Source organism: Dermatophagoides pteronyssinus, unplaced genomic scaffold (genome assembly GCF_027571235.1).
Source record: "Dermatophagoides pteronyssinus isolate colony J.1.1.1.1 unplaced genomic scaffold, Derpt_VIB-CSIC_2022.12 sq0001, whole genome shotgun sequence".
Classification (NCBI taxonomy): domain Eukaryota; kingdom Metazoa; phylum Arthropoda; class Arachnida; order Sarcoptiformes; family Pyroglyphidae; genus Dermatophagoides; species Dermatophagoides pteronyssinus.
Genome location: NW_027461525.1, coordinates 3,654,065 through 3,676,915, shown reverse-complemented (window position 1 = coordinate 3,676,915; position 22,851 = coordinate 3,654,065). Strand labels below are relative to the sequence as shown.

Here is a 22,851-nt window from a genome sequence, read left to right as displayed (position 1 = left end):
GGCCCACCTATGTATGAAATACCTTTTCGATGATTAGCCGATGAAGATGATTGATCCGTATTTGAACAGAATCGGCTTCGTATAAAAACCATTGTTGCCAAACATAATAGAACCAATGAAATTAAGGCCACAATTAATGCGCCAAATATTGGATTGATGATCAAATGATTGATATCATCTAATATGATGGCTCTTTGCTCTATTTTAAAATAAATAAATGACCAGATTATTTTTTTAGTTGTCCATTTTGATGCTTTATTAGTTTAAGTTTAATAATATAGGATTTACTAGTTAAATATTGGTAATCAGCCAAAAAAAAATCAAGAATCCAATAACATTCGTACACATGCATAGAAGTGAACAAAAAAAAAATCCCAGCTGCAGCTATGGTATGAATCAATCGAATTGACCACAATCATTGTTGATATATATAAAAGAAAATAATCACAAAAGAAACACGATCATCGTTTGTAAATAAACGTGACAAACATAGTAAATACAAATAAAAAATTATTCTAAGTGTCTGATCTAAGGCTAAAAAAAATAAATCAAAGATTGTGAATGAAAAATGAATGGTGCCAAATAAAACATGAAAAAGTGATAACAATAAATACAAACAATAGTAGAAAACAAACTAAAAAAATGAAATGAAATGTCAATGAAAGAATGACATCCGATGACCAATTTGAATTTTTTCCTAACGATTCGTAACTTGAACAAATATCGGTAAATTGAATTCATCATTTATTTAAAATATTTTCATTTCTGATTATCTTTTTATGCACTACCTTCAAGAGATGTTTGAATTTTTCATAACTTACTTTTACCATTGGTAGTATGTTTTGCAGCATATGCACTGGTTGCCGTACGTAATGTGATTGAATCGCTTCGTCCTTTTGCATTCGAACTAAATACATTTAACATAAATGCCGTATTATGCGGAAGATTTTCGACAGCGAATACTGGCTCTTCACGTGCTGTTACATTTGCTTGTAAATGTTCTTTTTCTTTATTAAAAAAATTATTGGAATTAATCAACAAGAATTGTTAAGGTAAAAAAACAAACAAATAATACGAACCAATATTATAGACTTCTAGATGAAATATTTGTCGCAATCCACCGTTTTCACCAGGCATGCATTCCAGAATAAATGAAGTCATTGTAACATTAACGATTCGACAATCATGAACCGAATTCGGTGGACCTAATCAAATGATAAAGTATGTGTTTTATTTGATAATGTGAAAAAAAAACGAATCGAAAATCTATAAATGTTTTGTTCTGGTTTTGTTTAAGACGGTAAAAAATCATAACAAAACTTGAAGTAAAAGAAATTCAATTGCATTCCGAAGATCTATTTTGCAATTTCAAAATGGAACAAAAAAAATATTTGTAAATGAAAAAGATAACAGTCAAGGATTTTTATTATTATTATATACTTTTCATTTTATTTCATTATATTTTATACGCCGTTCAAAAAAAAACATGAAAAGAAAAAGAATGCATGATGAGAGTTATTGATTTTGTAATTCACGCTATCAAACACCCCGAATGATGATGACGACCGGCGACAAGAATCCAAGTGTTATTGAGTGTTAGAAACATTTTTGAACACACTTACAAACAAGATGAAGAAAAAAACGTTTTGGTTTGCTGACAAGGATGGATATTTATGAAAAAGAAAAGCCAAAATATAGTGGTGAATATACATGTGTGTAGAAGAAATTGAGCTTTGGAAAAAATTCACTCTATCCCAGCCATAACCATCACCAGAATGGATGAGTATAATCAATGTATATGAATTAGTAAAAGAAGCTGATGCTATTCATGGACAATGATCGATAAATTTTCATCTTTTTTTTTGTTGATGGATGTATGAAAACTTTAAAGCATAACGGAATAAAAAAATCGTATAGAATTCTATTCTTTAAAGTTGCCCCTTTTTTATTATGAAGAAAAAAATAGTAATATAATGTCAAATGATGTTATGATGGCTATCATCATCATCATCATCATTTTTTCTTCTTATTCACCATAACAAAGTGTATTATCAAATGATGTTAGGATTGAATAAAAACAAAACAACATTCAAGAAGAATAGAAATGGTATGGATTTTTCTTTTTTTTCTGGATGCGTACATAATGAGTTGAAACCATTATTCATCATTACCTTGGATGAATAGTAGAATATTAGAAAAAAATGCGTGTGTGTATTGTGGAATATAAAAGAAAATATAAATTTGTGAAGAAATTAAGTGTACAGCGATCATCATTACGAACGCACTATAGTGTTTTACATTTTTTTCAATGAATCATAAGCTTAAACTACATAATATGTATTATATTTTAACTTGCATTAAATAAAATATCAAATGATGGTTATGATGATGATAGTGTAATACATTTGATGATAATGATGAACCATTATAATGTTGTCCTACGATAATTTTTATTCTTTGTTCATTCAAAGATATTAAAGATAATTGCTTTTGTACTAACTATCATATCTACCTAGTTGAATAAATATCTATCGCATTCTTATCGCATGGATTGAAACAAATCAAATAATGAAAACAAATAGAAATGAATATTATTTATGGAAAGTGAATGCAATTGAATTGTTAATGAAACAAAGATGAATCAATATATAAATAGCATAAATTTTATTATTATTCAAATGAGAGTATATGAGTGAAAAGGAAAAAAACAAACAAACCTGCTTCCACAATTTTGAAGATGCATGGATCATGTTGATTGCCAACCGAATTTTCGGCCGTACAATATAATAGGCCATAACCAATACGGCTACGTGGAGAATATGTTGCATTACTACGAGCGACGCTTGGTTCTTCATGATGATTCATTGATGCAATCGTACTGAATACATTTTCCAATGATAATTGACTTAGTATATTTGGATTGTTGAAGAATTTCTTGCTTTTCTCAATCGATGAATTAGGTGAAAGTATTTCAAGTGAATAATCTTTACGAGATAGTTCATAACTTTCAAGTGAGTTGTTAAAAAACCAACGGAATTGGATTGGTGTTACCGGTTCGGCTTCGACTTCACATGATACACGAATTTGTTCGGTTCGGGCAACACCATAGATTATAGTCTGAGTTGGTTTACATACTGGAGCAACTATTATATCAGAAAAAATGGAAAATAAATCATCATTCTCATCATCATAATGATCATCATGCGATAATGTAAATAATTAATGAAAATAAAATAAATGAAAAAAGATTCATTACAGTGTACGTTGAGGAAAACTTTATTGCTTGCCGAGATTCCTTCTGGATTAGATGCAGCACATTGATAATTACCACGATGTTCACGACTGACTCGTTGCATTACTAATGATTGATTAGTAACCAAAACACCTGAGACCGGATCGTTGGTTAATGGTTTGCCTTCAAAAAGCCAAACAACTTCGGATAATGGAGGATTTGATTTTGATGCACATTCAAAATAAACATCCGAACCTTCGCGAATATTTTCAGGTATTTTTGCTCCTAACGATAAAGTCAATTGTGGAGCATCTGGTTGGTAACAGAAAAAAATTCAAATGAAACGAATGAGTTCTTTTTTTTGCATTTTACAAATTGTATTGTTACAAAAATCAATTCCATATAGAATTTACCAGGCATTTTTTCCCTTTCCTTATTTATATTCTCATATCCTTTGTATAGTAATATTGATCTGATTGTTTTGGTTTGTTTGGTTGGGGGTTAGTCGAAATGATTATGATTATTGTTTTGTTATTGTTGTTGTTGTTGTTTTTATTTTGGTATTTTTGTTGTTTTCTTAAGCTAGAAAAAAATGAAACAACCAAGTTTTTTTCCGGACATTATTATTATTATTATTATTATTTTGTTTTGTTGATTTATAATTCACAATAGACTAGAATTTCATTCGCCCATCATCATCATCATTCACATCATCTTCATCATCAAACATATTATTGTATAGCCTTATCACCGGAAACAAGGGAAAAATGGTAACATGTAGCATGAGAAAAAGAGAGAAAACATAAACCGATAATAGCCTGAACATTATTGATGCCCATTAATGTCTTGTATGAGTCTGAATTTGAAATCTGATGTTTCCAGTTATGCAGTGATTCTGTTTCATATTTTTTTTTCTTGATTTCGGTTTTTCTTTTTCTTTTTGTGTGTGCTTGGTTGACCTACATCATATTATATATTAATAATGATGAACTTATATTCTAATGAGATGAATTCGCAAATTATCGAATGGATATGTTTTTTTTTGTATGATTTCTACGAAAAAAATGTATATTTAAGAGAAATAAAGAACACAATAATGAAAGAAAAAATAAAAGACAAACTGGTCTAATAATTCAAAAAAAGCAAAAACAAAAACAAAATGGTGGCATAATCTTCATCCGATGTATAGAAGAGAAGAGAGAAATAAATTTATGATGTATGATTTTCAGGCTGGGGGAGTTGATAAAAAATACGACTATTTCATTCAATTCATATACGATAACTTTGACAATCTACATATAAAAGACAAAAAAAAAGATGAACAGTATTCTTTTTTTCATGTTAGAAAAAAAATTTGTATGAATTTCTTAATCTAACTTGTCTTTATCTACTCGTCGGTTAGTGATATCAAGAGAACAACCACGAACAAGTAAGAAAAAATAAAGAAAGAAAAAAAAATCACAATTGCGAATTAAATTCGAAAATGAAATGAAGTGTAAAATCAAAGATAACTTCTATTTAAAAAGATGGCTATTATATTCAACAATGATAAAATGTGTGTATATAAATACAAAGATTCAAAAAAAAATGAATTGGCTCAAATGGCTGAAAAAATGGCGACTATTATTCAATGTGACAGAACAGAATAATAATAAATCAATTTCAGTAAGAATGCAGAGCAAAAAGCAAAAGAAAAAAAATGGATTGTTCCAAAACGAGCGACAACAACATTAGCAAACATTAACAAATACATCTTCCTCTTTCCATCATCATCATCATCATCATCATTTATTTGAAAGAAATGAGTTCATACAATACCGAGTGAACATAACACGTACGTACACCAAAAAACACACCAAGTGATTATTATTATTAGCAGACACATCCCCAAACAACCAAACAAATATTAAATTTAATAATAAATATGAAAAAAAATTCTATCATCAGCATAAACCCGTTTCTGTTCATCAAATTCATTTCTCTCTCTCTCTCTCTCTCTCTCTCTCTCTCTTTCTCTCTCTCTCTCATCAAACGAAAACAAAATTATTCTCTCCCGGATTTTCATGTAAACTGATATTATTAACCGAATTTATCATCATCATCAAAACCATCATTCATTTATTCAATTAAATTATCAATATTTTAAGTTGAAACAAAAAATCATCATCATTTTTTCATACTTTAGAATCTTTAGAAACGAATGAATATTTGAATGATGGAAACGATTGTTCATGTATTTATGGTTGACAATTTGTTTGATTGTTATGTCATTGATAGAAAAAGAAATGGAAAAATTCTATTCTCAATTTCACATATCATCGCCGAAGATTTTTTTGTTTTTGTTTGAAAAAAAAATATAAATTCATCAGTGAAAACAAAAATAATAATAATAAAACTTTCCCATTCTTTCTAATTTTCGAGAAGCTCCGATTTCTTTTTTTCATTTCAATTTCATTTGAATCAAATTCTATGAATAACTATGACAAATATTTTCTATATCATGTTGAAAATAGAATCGACACGAGACTATAGTCATACGAATCATGAGACAGTAAATGAAATGGAATATAATAAATTTTAAATAATGAATTCGTGAACAATGAAAATAGACATGCTCTTGAAAAAAAGAGAGCATCAGTTTTGACATTAAATGAATTAAAAGTTGAGAATGTAAAAACTCTCAAACACAAATAAAATGAGTGAATGAATGAATGAAAAATTAGCATGAAAAATTTATTCATTCCAAAATAAGTTATCCATGACAAAACCGGTAATGTTTGTAGACAAACAAAAGCGTTTCAAGTTTTTTTTCTTCACTTCCAAACAGTATTATAAACAACAACCGAATTGGAATAAAAACAACTATGAATAATGATAGGATTGTGATACAACAACAAAAATTTGTTAATGATACATACATTTAACTGAAATGATGACTGAATCTTCAATTTCTTCATGTTCTAGATGTAGATTATCAGCACGACAAGTCAACCTTTGACCATCATCTTCGGGTGCTGCTATATATGTTAATATTGAGATAGAAAGATTGGCTGAAGTTTGTTGTTCCGATAATGTTGTTGGTGATTCGGTTCCGTATAAATCTGATGAAAATGATAAACTATTAACATAACTACCATTTTCAATAGTAAAATGTAAACGTGAAGCTGCAGTTGGTAAACGTCTAGAACCTCTCCACCAAGTGATTTCAGCTGGTGGTCGGCTTCCCCATGTACGGCATTCAATTTCCGTTTTTTTACCGGCTGACAAGACCAAAACATTACCAAATGTTGTTGTTGTTGTAAAACCAATTGCTGACAATGATGATGATGATGATGATGATGATAATGATGGCGGTAGTCCAAAACCAGATGGCACAGACATATACGATGATGACGAAGTTCCGGACAATGAAGAACGATTTAAATTGGCCTGAAAATTGGTTGGCACTTGAATTTGAACGGATAATGGCCGTACTGTTTTGTAATACATAGAAAAATTTCATTAATATGAAGAAAATAATAATAATAAAACATAATTGGTATATTATTATTGTTAGTCAATGTGGCAATGACATCAATGATTATTATTTTAATCAATTTAAAATGATTCGGATAAAATCAAAATGATCATATATAATAATAATTTGAACTTTGCAATTACATCCATTAATAATCGTGTACATTTACTCGTCTTTTTCACTTTCTGAATCTAATTCGAATTCAATTGTTCATTAGAACAAAAAAAACTTTATTTGATCAAAATTTTAACAAATGTATCCAAGTTGTTTTCCTTTAACTAACTCGCTCTCTTTTTGTTATCAAACAACAAAAACAAAAATTCCGTCATCAAATCAAAAGTTTTCCGTTTTTTTATTATTATTTATTTTTGTTTTCCTCTTAAGAAAAATTATTATTTCCCTTTTTTTACTTTATGAGTGACCAACAAGAAAATGAAAAAAAAATGTAATAAATTGCACACGTGTCGTTGTCATAAACACATAGTCGTATTGGGTATATCAAGAAAAAAAATTTGCAACTAAATGAAACAAAAATTCTTTGAAAGAAATGACACACCGAAGAATCGAATAGAAATATTACTTAATTCCGATTTATCTATACAATATTTTTTTCGGCTATTTCGACTATTTTCAATAACATTTTTTTTTGTCTCGGTTTTCAATAGAAAATTGGAAAAATGGGAAAAAATTGGACAGTTGATAAAATCGGAAAGAGAAAAAAAATCATTTCTTATTGAATCTAAAAGCATGTAAGCTAACTTGAAAGTAACAACAACAGGAAAAAAATCATTCAATAATAGACATCTCATATTTCCTAGTTTATTATCATTATTATTTACTTTCGTTTAGAATTTAGATTATAACGAACACTATTGAACATGATGATGAAGAAAATCATTGATGAATAGTAGCTATAACTGTTGTTGTTGTTGTCGTCGTGTTCGTATGTGTTTGTCTGTATGAACAACAGATAATGAAGATAGAGATCTTGGTCATGAATGTAAAGTTAGTAAATTGAATTATCAATTTAAGTTGGTGTGGTTGTTTTTTTTTATTTTTTTACTTTTTGTTGTGATGTGCTTTGTTGAATGCAGAATCCATATCAACATCATCAGGGTTCGTAGATAACAACCACAAAAAAAAATAAATAAATACAGAGTAAAGTACCAATCACGAACTAAAAGCACCACCTTCGTTTTGTTCTGATTACATTTGGCCAATTGCAAATTTTTTTCTATCTTTCTCTCTCTCTCTTTTTACCAGTTTTTCTTATGCAATTTTTTTCAATATCAATTCATTCTTTTCTTATTGGCAGCTTTATGATATTTAGTTAATACTAAGCCAATGGCAATGATTCTTATGCTATTTCTTGAAACTAAACTCACATATACGAAAATTGAATATAAGAAAACGATAATCATATATTTGAATCATCTGGGAAAACAGTAAAAGTTATTTTTATTTTTTTGTTTTGTTTGAAAAACTGTTTGTTATGTCATATATTCTTAGGGTAAATATATTCTACCAAAACAGAATGCAGACCAAAGATAAATATGCAACAATATAAACTAATAATAATAATAATAAATAAAAGAAATAAATAAAAATTGACTTACAATTCAAATCGAGTAAAACGGATGTTCGCCGTACGAATGAATGGTGATGGATGTGACGATTATTATTTCGGTTATTATTATTATTATTATGGATAATTTTATTTTGTATATCAAGATTTGTATGATGATTACCGAAATAAGATTTCGAGGTATTCATTGCTGTTGTAGTAGTGGTAACAGCAGTTGTATTAGTAACAGAATCAGAGACGATTTTAAATTCATGAGATTTATTTGTGGAAAAAGATGATGATAATGATGAAGATTTCGAAATGAATGATGGTGGATAGGCTTCGCAAATAATCTCTTTTAATAAATAATTTCGATCTATTTGTGTTATTTCCAAACGATTTCTTGTATGATTATCATCAGTGTTTAAAAATTCATATGAATCATCAATAATTTTTCCATCATTATTTTTCCAAATCACAACTGGCGGTGGTGAACCTATGGGAAACAAAAATGTAAATAAATATATTTATGGAAAAAAATGAAACATTTAATGATCGAAAAACTATATTTACTGGAATTATTTTTCAAAAGATTTCAAAAATTTTCAAATAATTATCATCTATTCATTCACATACACATACAATAAACAAACAAAAAATTCTGTTTGAAATGAAAATTTTCGAAAAAATTCAAATTCGATTCCCAAATGAAAATGTTGAAAAGTTTTTTTTCAATAATATTTATCCATTTAGATAAACTTGAGAAAAAAAAATTCTCTCATTAATCGTTTTAATTTATTTAGATTTCATTAAAAACAAAAGTTGATTATAATAGGATGATGAAGATGGATCAGAATTTTTTTCCCTATTGGTTAATATATTAAACGTGACTAAAATTTCTTAATTTTATCCCTAAATATTATATAATGATTTCTAATAATCAAAAGATTTGTTGTTGTTGTTGTTGTTTGTCTTTCTTTTCTTTGATCTATATATTATCATCATACTTCCTTATTGTTATTAATACATTGTTTTCAGTTTTTATATTGTGTTTCTATGCAATTTCTTTCTCCATTCATTATTATCCAGAATAAATGAAAAGTTAGCGTGTGTAGAAACATTCCATATAGTTATACATGTATGTGAATGAAGAAAACCAAAGAAACCAACCATTATATCATCATAATACATACATTATTATCATTATTATTCTTATTATTAGAGATTCGTATAACGAATAAAAGTTAATGCGGTCGAATGAAAAAAAAATTGAATAAAAATGAATGTATGGCATTCTAATTTATAACTTTCAGATAGGATGATAGAAATCATCGATCGAAATAAATTGTTTTAGAAAAGAAAATAAAAAAAAACACTGATGAATAACGTGTGCGTGTATATTGATATATGTGGTTTGGTTTTTTGGGGTTACATAACTAAATGAAAATAATAAAGAAAAAGACAAAAAAAAACAAATCTAACAAGATAGGCCCGATACAATAATGCCATTAATAACAAATAATTCTGTCAATTAATAATAGCTGAAACAAAAATGAGAGATATTGTTGTAATAGTTTAACGTTTGGTTGGGCAATTCACAAACACACACACTTTCATGCACATTTTCTTCAAAATATGATATGATATAACCGAAAATGGAATGAGAATAGGGAGCAGTAAAAAAAATTCCAGTATTAAAGTATAACAAAAAAAATACTAAGGGGAAAAAACAGGAATAACAAACAAACAAACAAACAACAACAAAAGAAAAGATATATTGATAAAATCACTTACCACCAATAGCATCACAGAATAATATTACATTGTCGCCTTCATTGTATGGCGTACGAATTAGTCCTTGGACTATGTTACCAAGTAAATCACGGATAGTAACATTTTTGGGTATGGCTGTCAGAAAAGAAAAAATGAAAGGAAGAGAAAAATGAAAAAAACCAGATGAATATAGAAAAAATTCGAAGTAGATTGTTTAGTGTTTGTATATATAAAAACATGAATAATGAAACGACAAAATGATGATGATTGGTGATGATGATAAGAGGAAGAAGAAAAAAAATCAAGTAAATATTATAAATATAAATAATTTGCATCGACACACACACACACACACAAACAAACGCGTGATCGAATTGGAATTTACGCCATTATTTTCTCATTGATATCTGATCATTATTGATTGTATGGAAAATAAATTATATTATCAGATCATTATTGAATGAAATGATTGTTCAATTGTAAATGAAAAGAAGGGGAGAATGAAAATATTGAACAACTTGAATTTTGATTATTTTTTCTAATAAACATCATAATATTTTGTGATGAGAACAAATATTGAATTAATGTATTCAACATATATATAGTTTTTTTTGTACTAATATTTATTCCATTAAATTACTATAGGAAAAAAATGATTCAAATTTTTTTCCAAACTATCACATTGATCTTTTTCTGGAAATATTTTCGGCGTTGTTGTTGATGTTTTTTTTTAAATTATGTAAAGTGAAATGAAATGAAAAAATAAAATAAAATATCGATGAATTAAATAGGGTGAATGCCAGTCCATCATCAACAACAACAACAGAATCGAGAATGATAAAGAAGAAGAAAAAAATGATTGAGAGTTGAAAGGTTTTCGCGTGTTAATGACGATGATGATAAACACAATAGATCAAGAATAGGGGAAAAAGAAAAGAAAAGATTCTTTAGGAAAGAATCATAAATACAATGATGATGACAGAAGCGGCAATAGCGGCTGTCGACACACATCGATCATCACGCCATCATCATCATCATCATCATCGTCATAATCATCAGAACTATAGCCATTATTATGAATAAGAATTCAATCTATCTACTTGCACATACACATTTATTTATTCATCCATTCAGAAAAAAACTCCGTAACAAGTAAAATCACATCGTTACTTTATTTGTAATATTTTTTTTTGTGAAAAAGAATTTTACAGAAGTGAAAAAAACTTGCAACTTTCGAATATATACTTGACTCCTCATCATCATCATCACAAGAATCATAAAAACTTGTGTAAAAATTCAAGTGAATCATTATCATCATCATCGTCATGATCTGAGGAAACTTTTTTTTGAAAAAAAAATATTTTCGATATTCTCGAATTTATTTTTTCTTACCAAAAGGCATTTGTGTTGTTATTATGTAAGATTATAAACATATGGCTATAAAAATCTTTTAAATTCTATGGAAAAAATGCTATCTAAATTCAATAAGAAATAAAATTCAGTCAAAAAAAAATTCAATAAATTATTATCGAACAAAGGAAAAAACAGAATTAAGCAAAAGGTCATTTCTCATTATCATCAGTATCATAATCTTGTAAGAGAAAATAAGAAAAAAATTGAGATAAGAAAAATTTGTTCGATTTTATTTGATTGTTTTCAAGTCCAGTTTTTTATGTACTTAATATTATCATTTTTCATTTATTTCATTTTGTTTCGGTTGTTGTTTTTTTTCAATATAGAGATCATTTTTTATTATGAAGCTTGAACGGTGGGGAAAAAAATCAAAACAAAGAATAAAATAAGAATGATAACCTAATCTACCGCCTACATTGGTATTAAATCCGGTGTTATAAAAATTGATACGATTTTGGCAATGTCAAAAACAATACGTATGAAATGAATAAAAAAAAAGAAAGGAGAAAAAGGCTATGATGATACATTGATAAAATGTCAATGTAAGCAATCGATATATATTACTATATGACAATCATGAAAATAAAAGAAAATCTCCTTGTAATGTTGATATAAATATGACAAAGTGAAGTCATTGTTGATAGAAGAAATAGATGCATTGTTGTTCTTTTGTTCCATCAAAATGAAAAAAAATAATGAAGAAAATTTGTTCGTTTTTGTTTTTCTAATAACATAAACTTATAACTTTTTTTTGGTTATAAGCTTGAAACAATTCAAAAAGATTTGATGACCATGTGACAAACAACGGATGGACAGTGTATCAATATCAGTAAATAATAATAATAATAAAATTCTGAGTTTTGCTAAGGTTTCACCCTATAGTACAGAAGAATTAGTAAAGATTAGTGTGAATGTGTGGAGTGGTTGAATTCAGTGAGTCTTTTATATAACGATGAATCGGTAAAATTTTAGAGCAAATATTTTAGCTACATGTCACATACACTAATACTGTGGATAGATTACCACTGTTTCTCAGAATTTTTTTTTGTGCAATATCTACATTAAAATATAAGAATTCTATACTCATAAATCAAAGTTAGCGACGAAATTGAAATCGGGAGAAAAAACTACACAAACATCTCTAGAATTGTGGCTATTGTTCAAATAGTTTTAGTAAGTCAGTTGAAAAAAAATGATCAGAACAGTGGAAAAATAAAACTTAACAATCGAAAGAATGATTTGAAAAAAAACTTAATCAACATTCACTTTTTGTTATTTATGTTGTTTGTAGTATATTTCGTCGATGAAATTCTTGACCAAGAATGAAAGAGAAAAAAAAATTGCAAATGATTGATATTATTCAATCGATATTATTCGGCCGTCAATTAAGACAACAACAAAAAGAAAATGTAAAAATGGCCAATGATCTATTTGATCAACCAGAAAAATATACTATTTAACAACTAAAAGGAATGAGAAAAAAAAACTTACCCGATACGTTGAGATGTATGAGAAAATGTTTGGTTCGATTCATTCGATAATCAACACGACAACGATAATCACCGGCATCATCAATTTGAACATCATCGATATTTAATACTGGTGGATCAGTCTGAAAATCCATATGTACACGGCCATTTAATTCAGGCATTATTTGATGCCGCAAACGTTGTTGATGTGTTCGTGTATCGATCGAATATATTGGTATGCCTTGATTTTTCGATCGATACCATACGATCAATGATATTAGATCTTGATTCCATTCATGTTTGGTTATATTACATGGTAAGCTTATGCTATCACCTTCAATCACATGATATTCGCTTATACCTATAATCATCAGAAAAGTTAAACAGATCGAATTAATAATATATTTTAAAAAATTTCTTCATTTTTTAATAGAATCGAATATAATAATTATAATTTTTAAATCGAAATAGTAAAAAAATCAGTCAATGTTTGTAATAAATGTACCACTAACATTTGAAATTAATTCCATATAGAAAATGGAAAAAGAGAATAAATTTTTCAACTTTTAAAATCTGTTTGAATAATTCATTTTCCTGTCAGAAATCGTAGTAAAGTTTCCAACAGCGGTCATTGAATTTTAATTCAACAAAGATTTTAAATCTATTTTTTTACTCTATGAGCATTATGAAAGCCTTAAGCACTCTTCAATATTGAATTATCATCATAATAATAAAAATAAGGGCTACTAACTAGACAAATCACCACACGCACACAGATACAAAAAGGGACAACCAAAAAAAAACTTGTTTTCATTTTTCCATTTTGGAAATCATTTTCGTTTCGTTTCATTTCATTTTGATGTAGAGATGGCCAACGTAAAAAGAATAAATAGTAAGTTGAAAAAAAGTTAATAAACGGTCAACGGATACAAGTGAACAGAATGGAAACAAACGAAAGTAAAAAAAACAGAGAATAGAAATGAGAATAAATGTACATGAATGAACATGACAGAATAGTAAATGAGCTTTTAAAATTTAAATAAACTACACTCCTTATCTTATTATGTGATAACCGAATCAGAGAAGAAGATATAGTAACAAACAAAAGTAACATTGTGAATGATGTTTGGTTACAAATGAGTTTAGAATCAAATTAGAACATTTTTCTTTTTCTTTTTTGATTGAAAAGTAAAACAAAACAAAAAAAAAGAAAACTAAAATGAGAAACTTTGATTTGATTCTCTTTGAATCTTGAAATGTAAGTTGGCATCTTTCATTCAATAGGACAGACAAATAACTTACAATAACATGACAGTTTTAATTAGAAATAACTTTAGAATGTTGTAGTTAAAGATAGAAAGACAGATAGAGAAAAAAATAGACAAATCTTCCGTTAAAGTTTTCTGAATCATTTCTGTTTTTTTCCCACATAAAATGTAATATACAACACAGACATTCATAAATAAGGCCGGTGGTTTTTTTTCGCTTTCTTTGATGAATAAATGAAATGACATTGCAAAACAATTATTCAATGAAAAAAACTATGTAATCACAGAATGAAATTAAAGTTAAATGTCAAAAACAACAAACAACCTATGTAATGAAGAAAATGATAATTTTCTTAATTAAATTAAAATCAATTTTAATTAATATTTATTGAATGGTAGTGGATTAAAAACATGTGAAACAAATTGATAAATCCAAGATGTTTTTTGTTTGTTGATAAGTGAAAACAAAAAAGAAAGAATTGCTTCATTGATTTATTCACTACGATTTTATTTTGTATTTCAAATTGTATATAAGAATCCGAGAATAAACATCATCATCTCTCTTTCACTCTCGTACCAGAAAGTATACAAATACTTGAAAAAAGACAATAAAACATCGATGAATCCATATAAGTCAAATGACAAATGATTAGTTAGACAAAGAAAAAATATCCCCTACACTGATCAAAGTTGTTGCTGATCGGTTGTTGTACAATTTTTATTTCATCCTCTTCTTTTTTTCTAATACCATAATATACTTTTCAAAAGTTTTGCCAAATACACACACACAAAACCCACAAAAAAAGACTGGGCTTTAAGCTTTGTAAAGATCGCTAATATACTAATAACTATAAGCTTCGTTAGATTGAATGCCACAAATTCCCCAATGGATGTATGTTCTAGCTAAACATGAGTTTGAATGTTCACCAATTGGAACTTAACAGAGACACACACAAATAGACATTGGAAAAAAACTGACTTGAATCGCACCCGGTCCCTAATGTTTGTTAAGAAGGCTGATCATGAACAGTAAATTAAAGTCTCAATCCAAAGAAGATGAACATTGAACATGTAACATATAGAAATATAGAATAGACACGCATTTAGATTATAGATTTCTGAAAAAAACACATAGTAAAAATAGCAAATGAAAAAAAAATTCCTTTCAATCAACTTTGAAATAGTATGACTAAGTGATGGAGAACGGAACGGACATACGAGCGTGTCTCACTATCATATATTGAGTTCGTGTGTGTGTGTGTGTGTTCATTAAATTTATAATCAACATTCATTGAGCATCAAAAATTGGTCATCATCATCATCATCATCATCAATGAACATGTTGATGAAAAACAAATGTTCAAAAACAAGAATCCAACTGGTAATGGAACCAAATAAAAATTGACCAATGAACCATACAATATAAGCATTCACACTCATATAAACATGGTATAAAAATGATCACCATTCTCATGATGATGATGATAAATTTTAATCTAATAATAAAATTAAATCAACTCTCTATATACAAATAGAAATATTTATCAATAATGAATTGAAATATAGATCTTGATTATCAATAGATATCGATGATCATTGAAATGAAGAATAATTATTAACATAACTTTTTAAGTTCTTTTTTTTGTTTCACTCTTGCACAGTGTTAAACAACTAATAAATCATTCAATCAATCAACCAAACGATCAATCAAAATAAGTAAGTTTTAAGAACAAGAGTAAAATAAGTTGAAAAAAGAAGGAAATTCCGGATTGTCATTCGAAATGTTCGAAAAAAAATGAAAATATTGAAATCAATTCAATTTTTTTTTTCAATTCCATTAGTAATATAGAATCTTTATTATTGAAATTGTTAGCAATATGAATTTATATGTTATTATTAATGTATAAAAGTAAAAGATATAAAATAAAATAAAAAAAGAAAGAAAGATCAAATCTAGTTTTCTCTGCATAAAAAGTATCTCAATTTGAAGACAATTGAAGACAATCGACAAAAGTGTGAACATATAAATAAAACTTATGATGATTATGATGAAAATAAAAATAATGAAAACGACAAAGATCGTCATCATCAATTCAAATCAATATTTAACAATTCTATCCAAATCAATTTATGATGAACATCGAGTTGGATATTGGATAATAACAAACATTGAATGGCATTAAACAAAACAGAACGAAAAGAGATTTTCATTCAATAAACTGTCTGAATGACTCCATAAATTTTTCGATCACTTTGGATTGTGACACACATCAACATAAAGATAACAATGTCTTTGCTTTTACAACAACGACAACAACAACAACAACATTAAATATAGTGGGAAAAATACTTTATACAATTTATTAGAAAAATGTAACATGATATATCCAATACAAACACAATTTGACAAGCAACTTTCGTTAAGTAAGATGGAAGAAAAATATTATAATAAGAAGAAAATCTTACAATTTGTAGTCGTCAAAAGAAAAGCACACACACACACATCAAAAGATAGATCGAATAAATAAAATGTACATTTTGTATTGGTTGAAGGAAACAGAAAATCTATTCATACAATCCAAAAACAACAACAACAACAACAAAAGATGCTAAATATGATGACAAAATCAAATAATTTTACTATGTACTCAATTCAAACAAATTACAAGTGAAAATATATTCATTCTGGAAAGTATTGCTTGTTTTTTTTTCTTCGAAGGGAAACCGCTTGAGTTTAGTTTTACCATACTATTCTATTCACTTAAACATATTTGTCTGACACACACAGAATACATAGGCTAGAATGTCATGTGTATGTTTTTACAAAAAAAAGGCATAAAAAAACAAAAAAATAAAAAATAAAAAATAAAAATGGTGACACATTCAATTTTTTTCCAATCGTCATTGGTCCTGGAATGTGTCATCATCTTTTTTTCACGATTCACAAGAAACAATATCAATTATTAGAATTTAATAATTCTGCAAAATATATTAGTGGAAGAAAAAAAAATGGAAACAGGTATATGTGTTCGACTATTGCAAATGATTGTTATTATCATGATGATGGCTTTACTGCCATACACTGGCTTACACAAACGATTGTAATCATTAACGTTCCTGTAATGTAAGCTTCACTGTCATAAATCATAAATATTGGATGTGTTATTTGATAAATAGAAATTTGAATCGAAATGAAAAATTTATCATTATAATTTTTATTGTTTTTTTTATTGTTCGCCAAAATATCATTAATATCAGTTTTTGTTTCATTGATTAGAAAAAAATACTAAATGACTATAGAAAAAAAATATCACTAGGAGAGAGAAAGAGAAAAGTTTCAATAAATGATTCAACATTTGTAATCAGGCTAGATCATTTTTTCTCCTCGAATAGATTGAAGGACAATTAAAAAAAATCCAAGTCAAAATGACAATAATAATGAAGTTTTGTTATCATTGAAACAATTTTTCCTGTTAAACACTGGATCATATATCTGAAAATAAATACTACACAGTACTAAATCACAGGAGAATTCACGGAAAATTCACTGGAGAAAATGAATTTTTTGCAAAAATAAAATTAAAATTAAACAGTTTTTTTTTGTTACAGTTTTTTTCTCAATTATAAATCTATGAATTTGAGTTTTTTTTCAATGATTTCATCATACAATTTCAAATGTGATCAAGTAAAAAAATAAGAAATTTATAGGAGAAAAATTCATGAATTAAAATCAAGAACAAACAAAACAAAAAAAAATGAAACGGTGAATTGCCAGAAAAATGTGGTATTCATTTTTGTTTTGTTTTGTTTGAGTTTTTCTATTCTTCGTATGTATATTCAAATCAACAATAGTTTTTTTCATTTATTCACAATGTTTTTCTAAGATTATAATATGAAAATGAAACCAAAATCTACTGAATTACACACACATTTTATCAATGCTCAAAGATAGAGAAAAAATCAAACAAATGAAAAAAAAATCAAACTTTACCGACAAGCAGAAAAGTTTTCTCGTTCGTTGAAGAATCAGAAAAAAAGTCGAAATCATTTTCTCGGCTTTTGAAGAAAAACCTTAGAAAAAAAACGACGAGTCTAATTCAATGAATTCCCAACACACATAGTTACATCACATTCATTCATGACGGTTTTTTTTCTCACAAGGATTCTCACAAGAATATAATCGAAGAAAATACAAACTATTATACTAACCAAACTATACTATTTTATTATATTACGATTCATTGAAAATATAATATATATCTGTATGAGACTAATGATTGAATTAATGCAATGATGAATAAAAAGATACTTTGCCGATGAATAAAGAAATGTTCTATTTGTCAATGAATTTGTTTTATCAATTTGAATGTGAATAGTGGAAAAAATATCAGAGTAAAAAAAATTTGAAAAAACAGGATGAATAATGATAATTTTTTTTCTCTCTAGCCATTTCATATCATTGCATTAAATTAACATCGATTTATATATGGAGTGAGTGAGAAAAAAAAATTTGGGAATAAAATGATTTTCCAACATTTCATTCAATTTCAATGTTTCAAATTAGTCTATTTATATCTATAAATTGAATGAATATGACAAGTATGGATTTGAAGGCAGAAATGCTGAAAGATAGCTAAAAGCAAAATCCATAGTCATACAAATAATTCCTACTATATCATCATCATAATCAACATTGAATGCAAAAAGAATATGGAATTTTACGTTGATGATGAGTTAAAACATTGCCTTCAACGATAACGATGATGATGAGAGATGACACGGTTTTTATTTCTATTTTTTCCCATCCATTGGTAATTCACAGCCATGAATCTTTTTGTAGCTGTGAATTACTAACTTTCTACATTCAAAAGTTATAAATGTTTTGAGAATCATTTTCTTTTTTTTGTTATTGTGCAAAATTTACTACTATTAGCTTCATTTTTTCATTCATAATGACAGACATACCCTCGGAAAATGAAAAGGACAATAACCGAATGGTTGTTGTCGACGATAAAACAAAAAAAATTTGATTAAACAAAAAAAAAGTTCACTTCAGTTTTTTTTCTGCGTGTATACAAGCAATTTGCTGTATATTTCGTCGTCCGTTTTTTATTTATTAGTTAACTCGTTCGCTACCAGCGCTTGAGAAACAAATCTTTAACCACAGCCCATGGAATTTTTTATAATAGAACTTTGAATGGCAATGATTTTAAAACCAACGCATATTTGTAAAAGTAATTATATAAGAAATTTGAAAAATCTAATTGATAAATAAATGTAAAATCTTAAACGACGAGTATTTGCATTTATGTAAAAACAAAAACGACGCAAATTTGATCAAATGTGAATACAAAAACCAAGCATATTCGATCAAATGTAAAAACAAAAACGACGCAAATTTGATCAAATGTGAATACAAAAACCAAGCATATTCGATCAAATGTAAAAACAAAAACGACGCAAATTTGATCAAATGTGAATACAAAAACCAAGCATATTCGATCTAATGTAAAAACAAAACGACGCAAATTCGATCAAATGTGAATACTAAAACCAAGCATATTCGATCTAATGTAAAAACAAAACGACGCAAATTTGATCAAATGTGAATACTAAAACCAAGCATATTCGATCTAATGTAAAAACAAAAACGACGCAAATTCGATCAAATGTTAATACTAAAACCAAGCATATTTGCTTAAATGTAATACAAAACGACGCATATTTGCGTCGTCGGGTTCAAAATAAGAACTAAAACGACGCACATATGCGTCGCTGGTAGCGAACCTGTTAAAATTATCATTCCAGATCACACAAAACCAGAGATCAGGAAATGGAAATATAAAAATGATCTCTAAAATGTTTTTGTTCTTCCAATGAAATGACATAAGCGGATTTTATCCGGAATTGGTATTAATTTTTTTGTTGTCAAACTTGTAAAGACAACAACAACAGCAACAACAAAATTCCTAAGTTCAAAATTAATTCCATTTAATACACAAACAATGGAGGGGGTCTAATTAATTTATCAAGATAACTACTGAAAAGTTAAAAGTAAAAAAAACTTGTCAACTTTCTTTTGAACAAATTATAATACAAGGTATGAAATGACTATTTTGAACCGAATATTTTGTGATATTTATATCCAAAATGTGTATATTTTATGACTACAGTCAATTATAAATTATACCCTAACCAACAAACCTACCAATTAGCTTGATTAAATGGATTGAATACCGGTTGTATGCAAAGCAAACAAAGAATAGATAAAAACAGGAAGACAAAAAAAAATGTTTCAACCATTTCGAATTATGTAATCATAACAATATCAAAACAATGAAGCACATGTATACATTTATGCAAATATATGACAATTTACATTGACATTCAAAATAAATGAATGAATAAAAAAGACCGAGATTCCGAAAATGTAAGGGATATAGTATTGAATGCAACAATAACAACAACAACAAAATTCCAATGATTAATTCATCTCATTAAAAATTGTAACAACTATGTACCACTCATATTGTTCGATTATTAAATAATAAGACTAAAAGGTAATTAAGCTAATTATGAATGAAATAATGTGATAATAAGAAAATAAAAATCGATATTTATTCAATCTAAGAACATTCTATACTCGAAATGTATATGAGAAAAAATAATATTCAAAAAAAATTCTGCATTATTCGTTTATAAATACGAGAAAAGTTGTTTACGCAACAAAGGCATCCAAAATTAAGATTTACCACCCAAATATAAAACAACGATAACAACAACAACAAAAAAATCATTTTTTATTCTGGCCACATGAACAACAAATGCAACTAAATGTAATTATTCTTATCATAAAATGTATATGGAATGTTTATTTTTTTATGAAATTCATTGATATTAGGTTTATCTTATTTTTTTCTGATGATTATATGCAAATAAAAAAATGAAAAAAATAGATGATTATAGTGCAGAAAGAATATAATCCTTTTTTCTTCTTTTTAAAAGCTCAACGATATTCATTTCACAATGCTGAAACAATTGGTGAGAACAAAAAATAAATTTGATGCCAAACAAAAATAAAAAAAAATTCTGCAGACTTGCAAAATCTCAGTATAACTTTCTTTTCTTTTTTGGCTGTTTATTGTTTTTATTTTTAGGCAAACATATTTCTCCAGCTCAAAAAGTGAATCTTTATCTCTTCGTATTTTTTTTTCTCACTGAGGATGATTCGTTCGCAGAAAAAATAACAACAACAGTAAAGAAAGTATAAAAACCAAAAAAAAGGAGAAAAACAGTTCTAGATTCATCTGGATCATCATCATCATCACTGATTCAAGAATTACTAAAGATAATACACAATGGATAATACACGCATATGTGTGTGTGTGTAATTGCAGCATACCAAACCCCAAAAATTGTTCATGTGTCAGAATTTATTTTTTTTTTCGTTCGTTGCTGGCTGTAGTTTTTGTTTTCTTGGACTTTATTTTTTTCATTTTATTCTTGTTGTTGTTGTTGTTTACTGTTTTTTCGCTTCGTCTATTTCTTGACAACAACAACAACAATTATCGGAACGTGTGTGTGTATCCTATCAAACAAGTTTGTGAAATAAAAAGTAAAAAAAAACTTCTTACCCAAAAAGAAAAAATAGCAACGGACAAAAAAAAGTGATGACGACCGAATGGACAGAAAGAAAAAAAATCCCGAAAAATCGAATGAAACTAAAATAAATATTTCGTCAAATAAATGTGAAGCCAAAATATATAATATTGGAAATTTCTCAAATGCTTGAAAACCGAAAAAATGGAAAAAATAAAAATTATCATTGCTATAACCAAAAAAAAAAAATCCAAAAGATTTGACATTTTTTTCTTCTTCTTTTGTTCAGCAAAAAAAAAAAAAAAATATTAGCACATAAACCGAAAATAAATAGAATGAAGTATTTTTTGAATGAAAAGCAAACGAATGAATTCTAAAGAATTTTTTCCCTTACAAAAATAAAAACGATAATAATATTGGTGATAATGTTCATCATTAATAGAATCAATATTTCCAGGATGATGATGAGACAGAAAGAATCGATTTTTTGGAATTTTTTGTTTTTGTTTTGATTTGCACCAAAAAAGAATTGCATAACGATAAGTTATTTTGACTAATTAAATTAATCATCTCAGAAACCTCATTGTTGTGTTATGTTTGAATGATCAAAAATAATTCATTTTTCATCATGGTCTATCCATTGTTGAACAAGTCACACACATATATCACGTGAATTGAATATATTCAGTAAGACAATAGATTCAATGAAATAATATAATATTAAAAAAATGAATGAATGAATAATAAAGATTCAATAATAATAACAATATCAGTGTTGTAAAGTCAGGCAAAATTTTTCCGTTCTCTTGAATAAATTCAAATAAAAACCAACAATGTAGAATTGAAACAAGAAAGAATGTATCAAAATCAAACAGATATTTGAATTTCAAAAGATATGAAAAAAAATGAAATAACAATCCATATTGAATATAATGACAAATATTTATCCCTTTTTTTCTTTGGAAACGATGTTAGAATTTCAAAAAAAAAGAAAAAAGAAAATGATATTGTCAGAA

The 22,851-nt window shown here is 27.2% G+C and overlaps 1 protein-coding gene across 1 annotated transcript in view; it reads right to left on the bottom strand.

Moving 5' to 3' along the window:
* The window catches only part of LOC113793564 (uncharacterized), a 38,876-nt gene that overhangs the window by 1,129 nt on the left and 14,896 nt on the right, over positions 1-22,851 (bottom strand). Inside the window, exons 3-11 of the mRNA XM_075822381.1 lie at positions 12,991-13,329; positions 10,108-10,221; positions 8,366-8,809; positions 6,151-6,705; positions 3,257-3,544; positions 2,718-3,143; positions 1,080-1,205; positions 822-1,007; positions 23-199 (exon numbers count right to left, since the gene is read on the bottom strand). Coding sequence (XP_075678496.1) covers positions 23-199; positions 822-1,007; positions 1,080-1,205; positions 2,718-3,143; positions 3,257-3,544; positions 6,151-6,705; positions 8,366-8,809; positions 10,108-10,221; positions 12,991-13,329 — 2,655 coding nt within the window. The remainder of the gene's footprint in view (positions 1-22; positions 200-821; positions 1,008-1,079; positions 1,206-2,717; positions 3,144-3,256; positions 3,545-6,150; positions 6,706-8,365; positions 8,810-10,107; positions 10,222-12,990; positions 13,330-22,851) is intronic.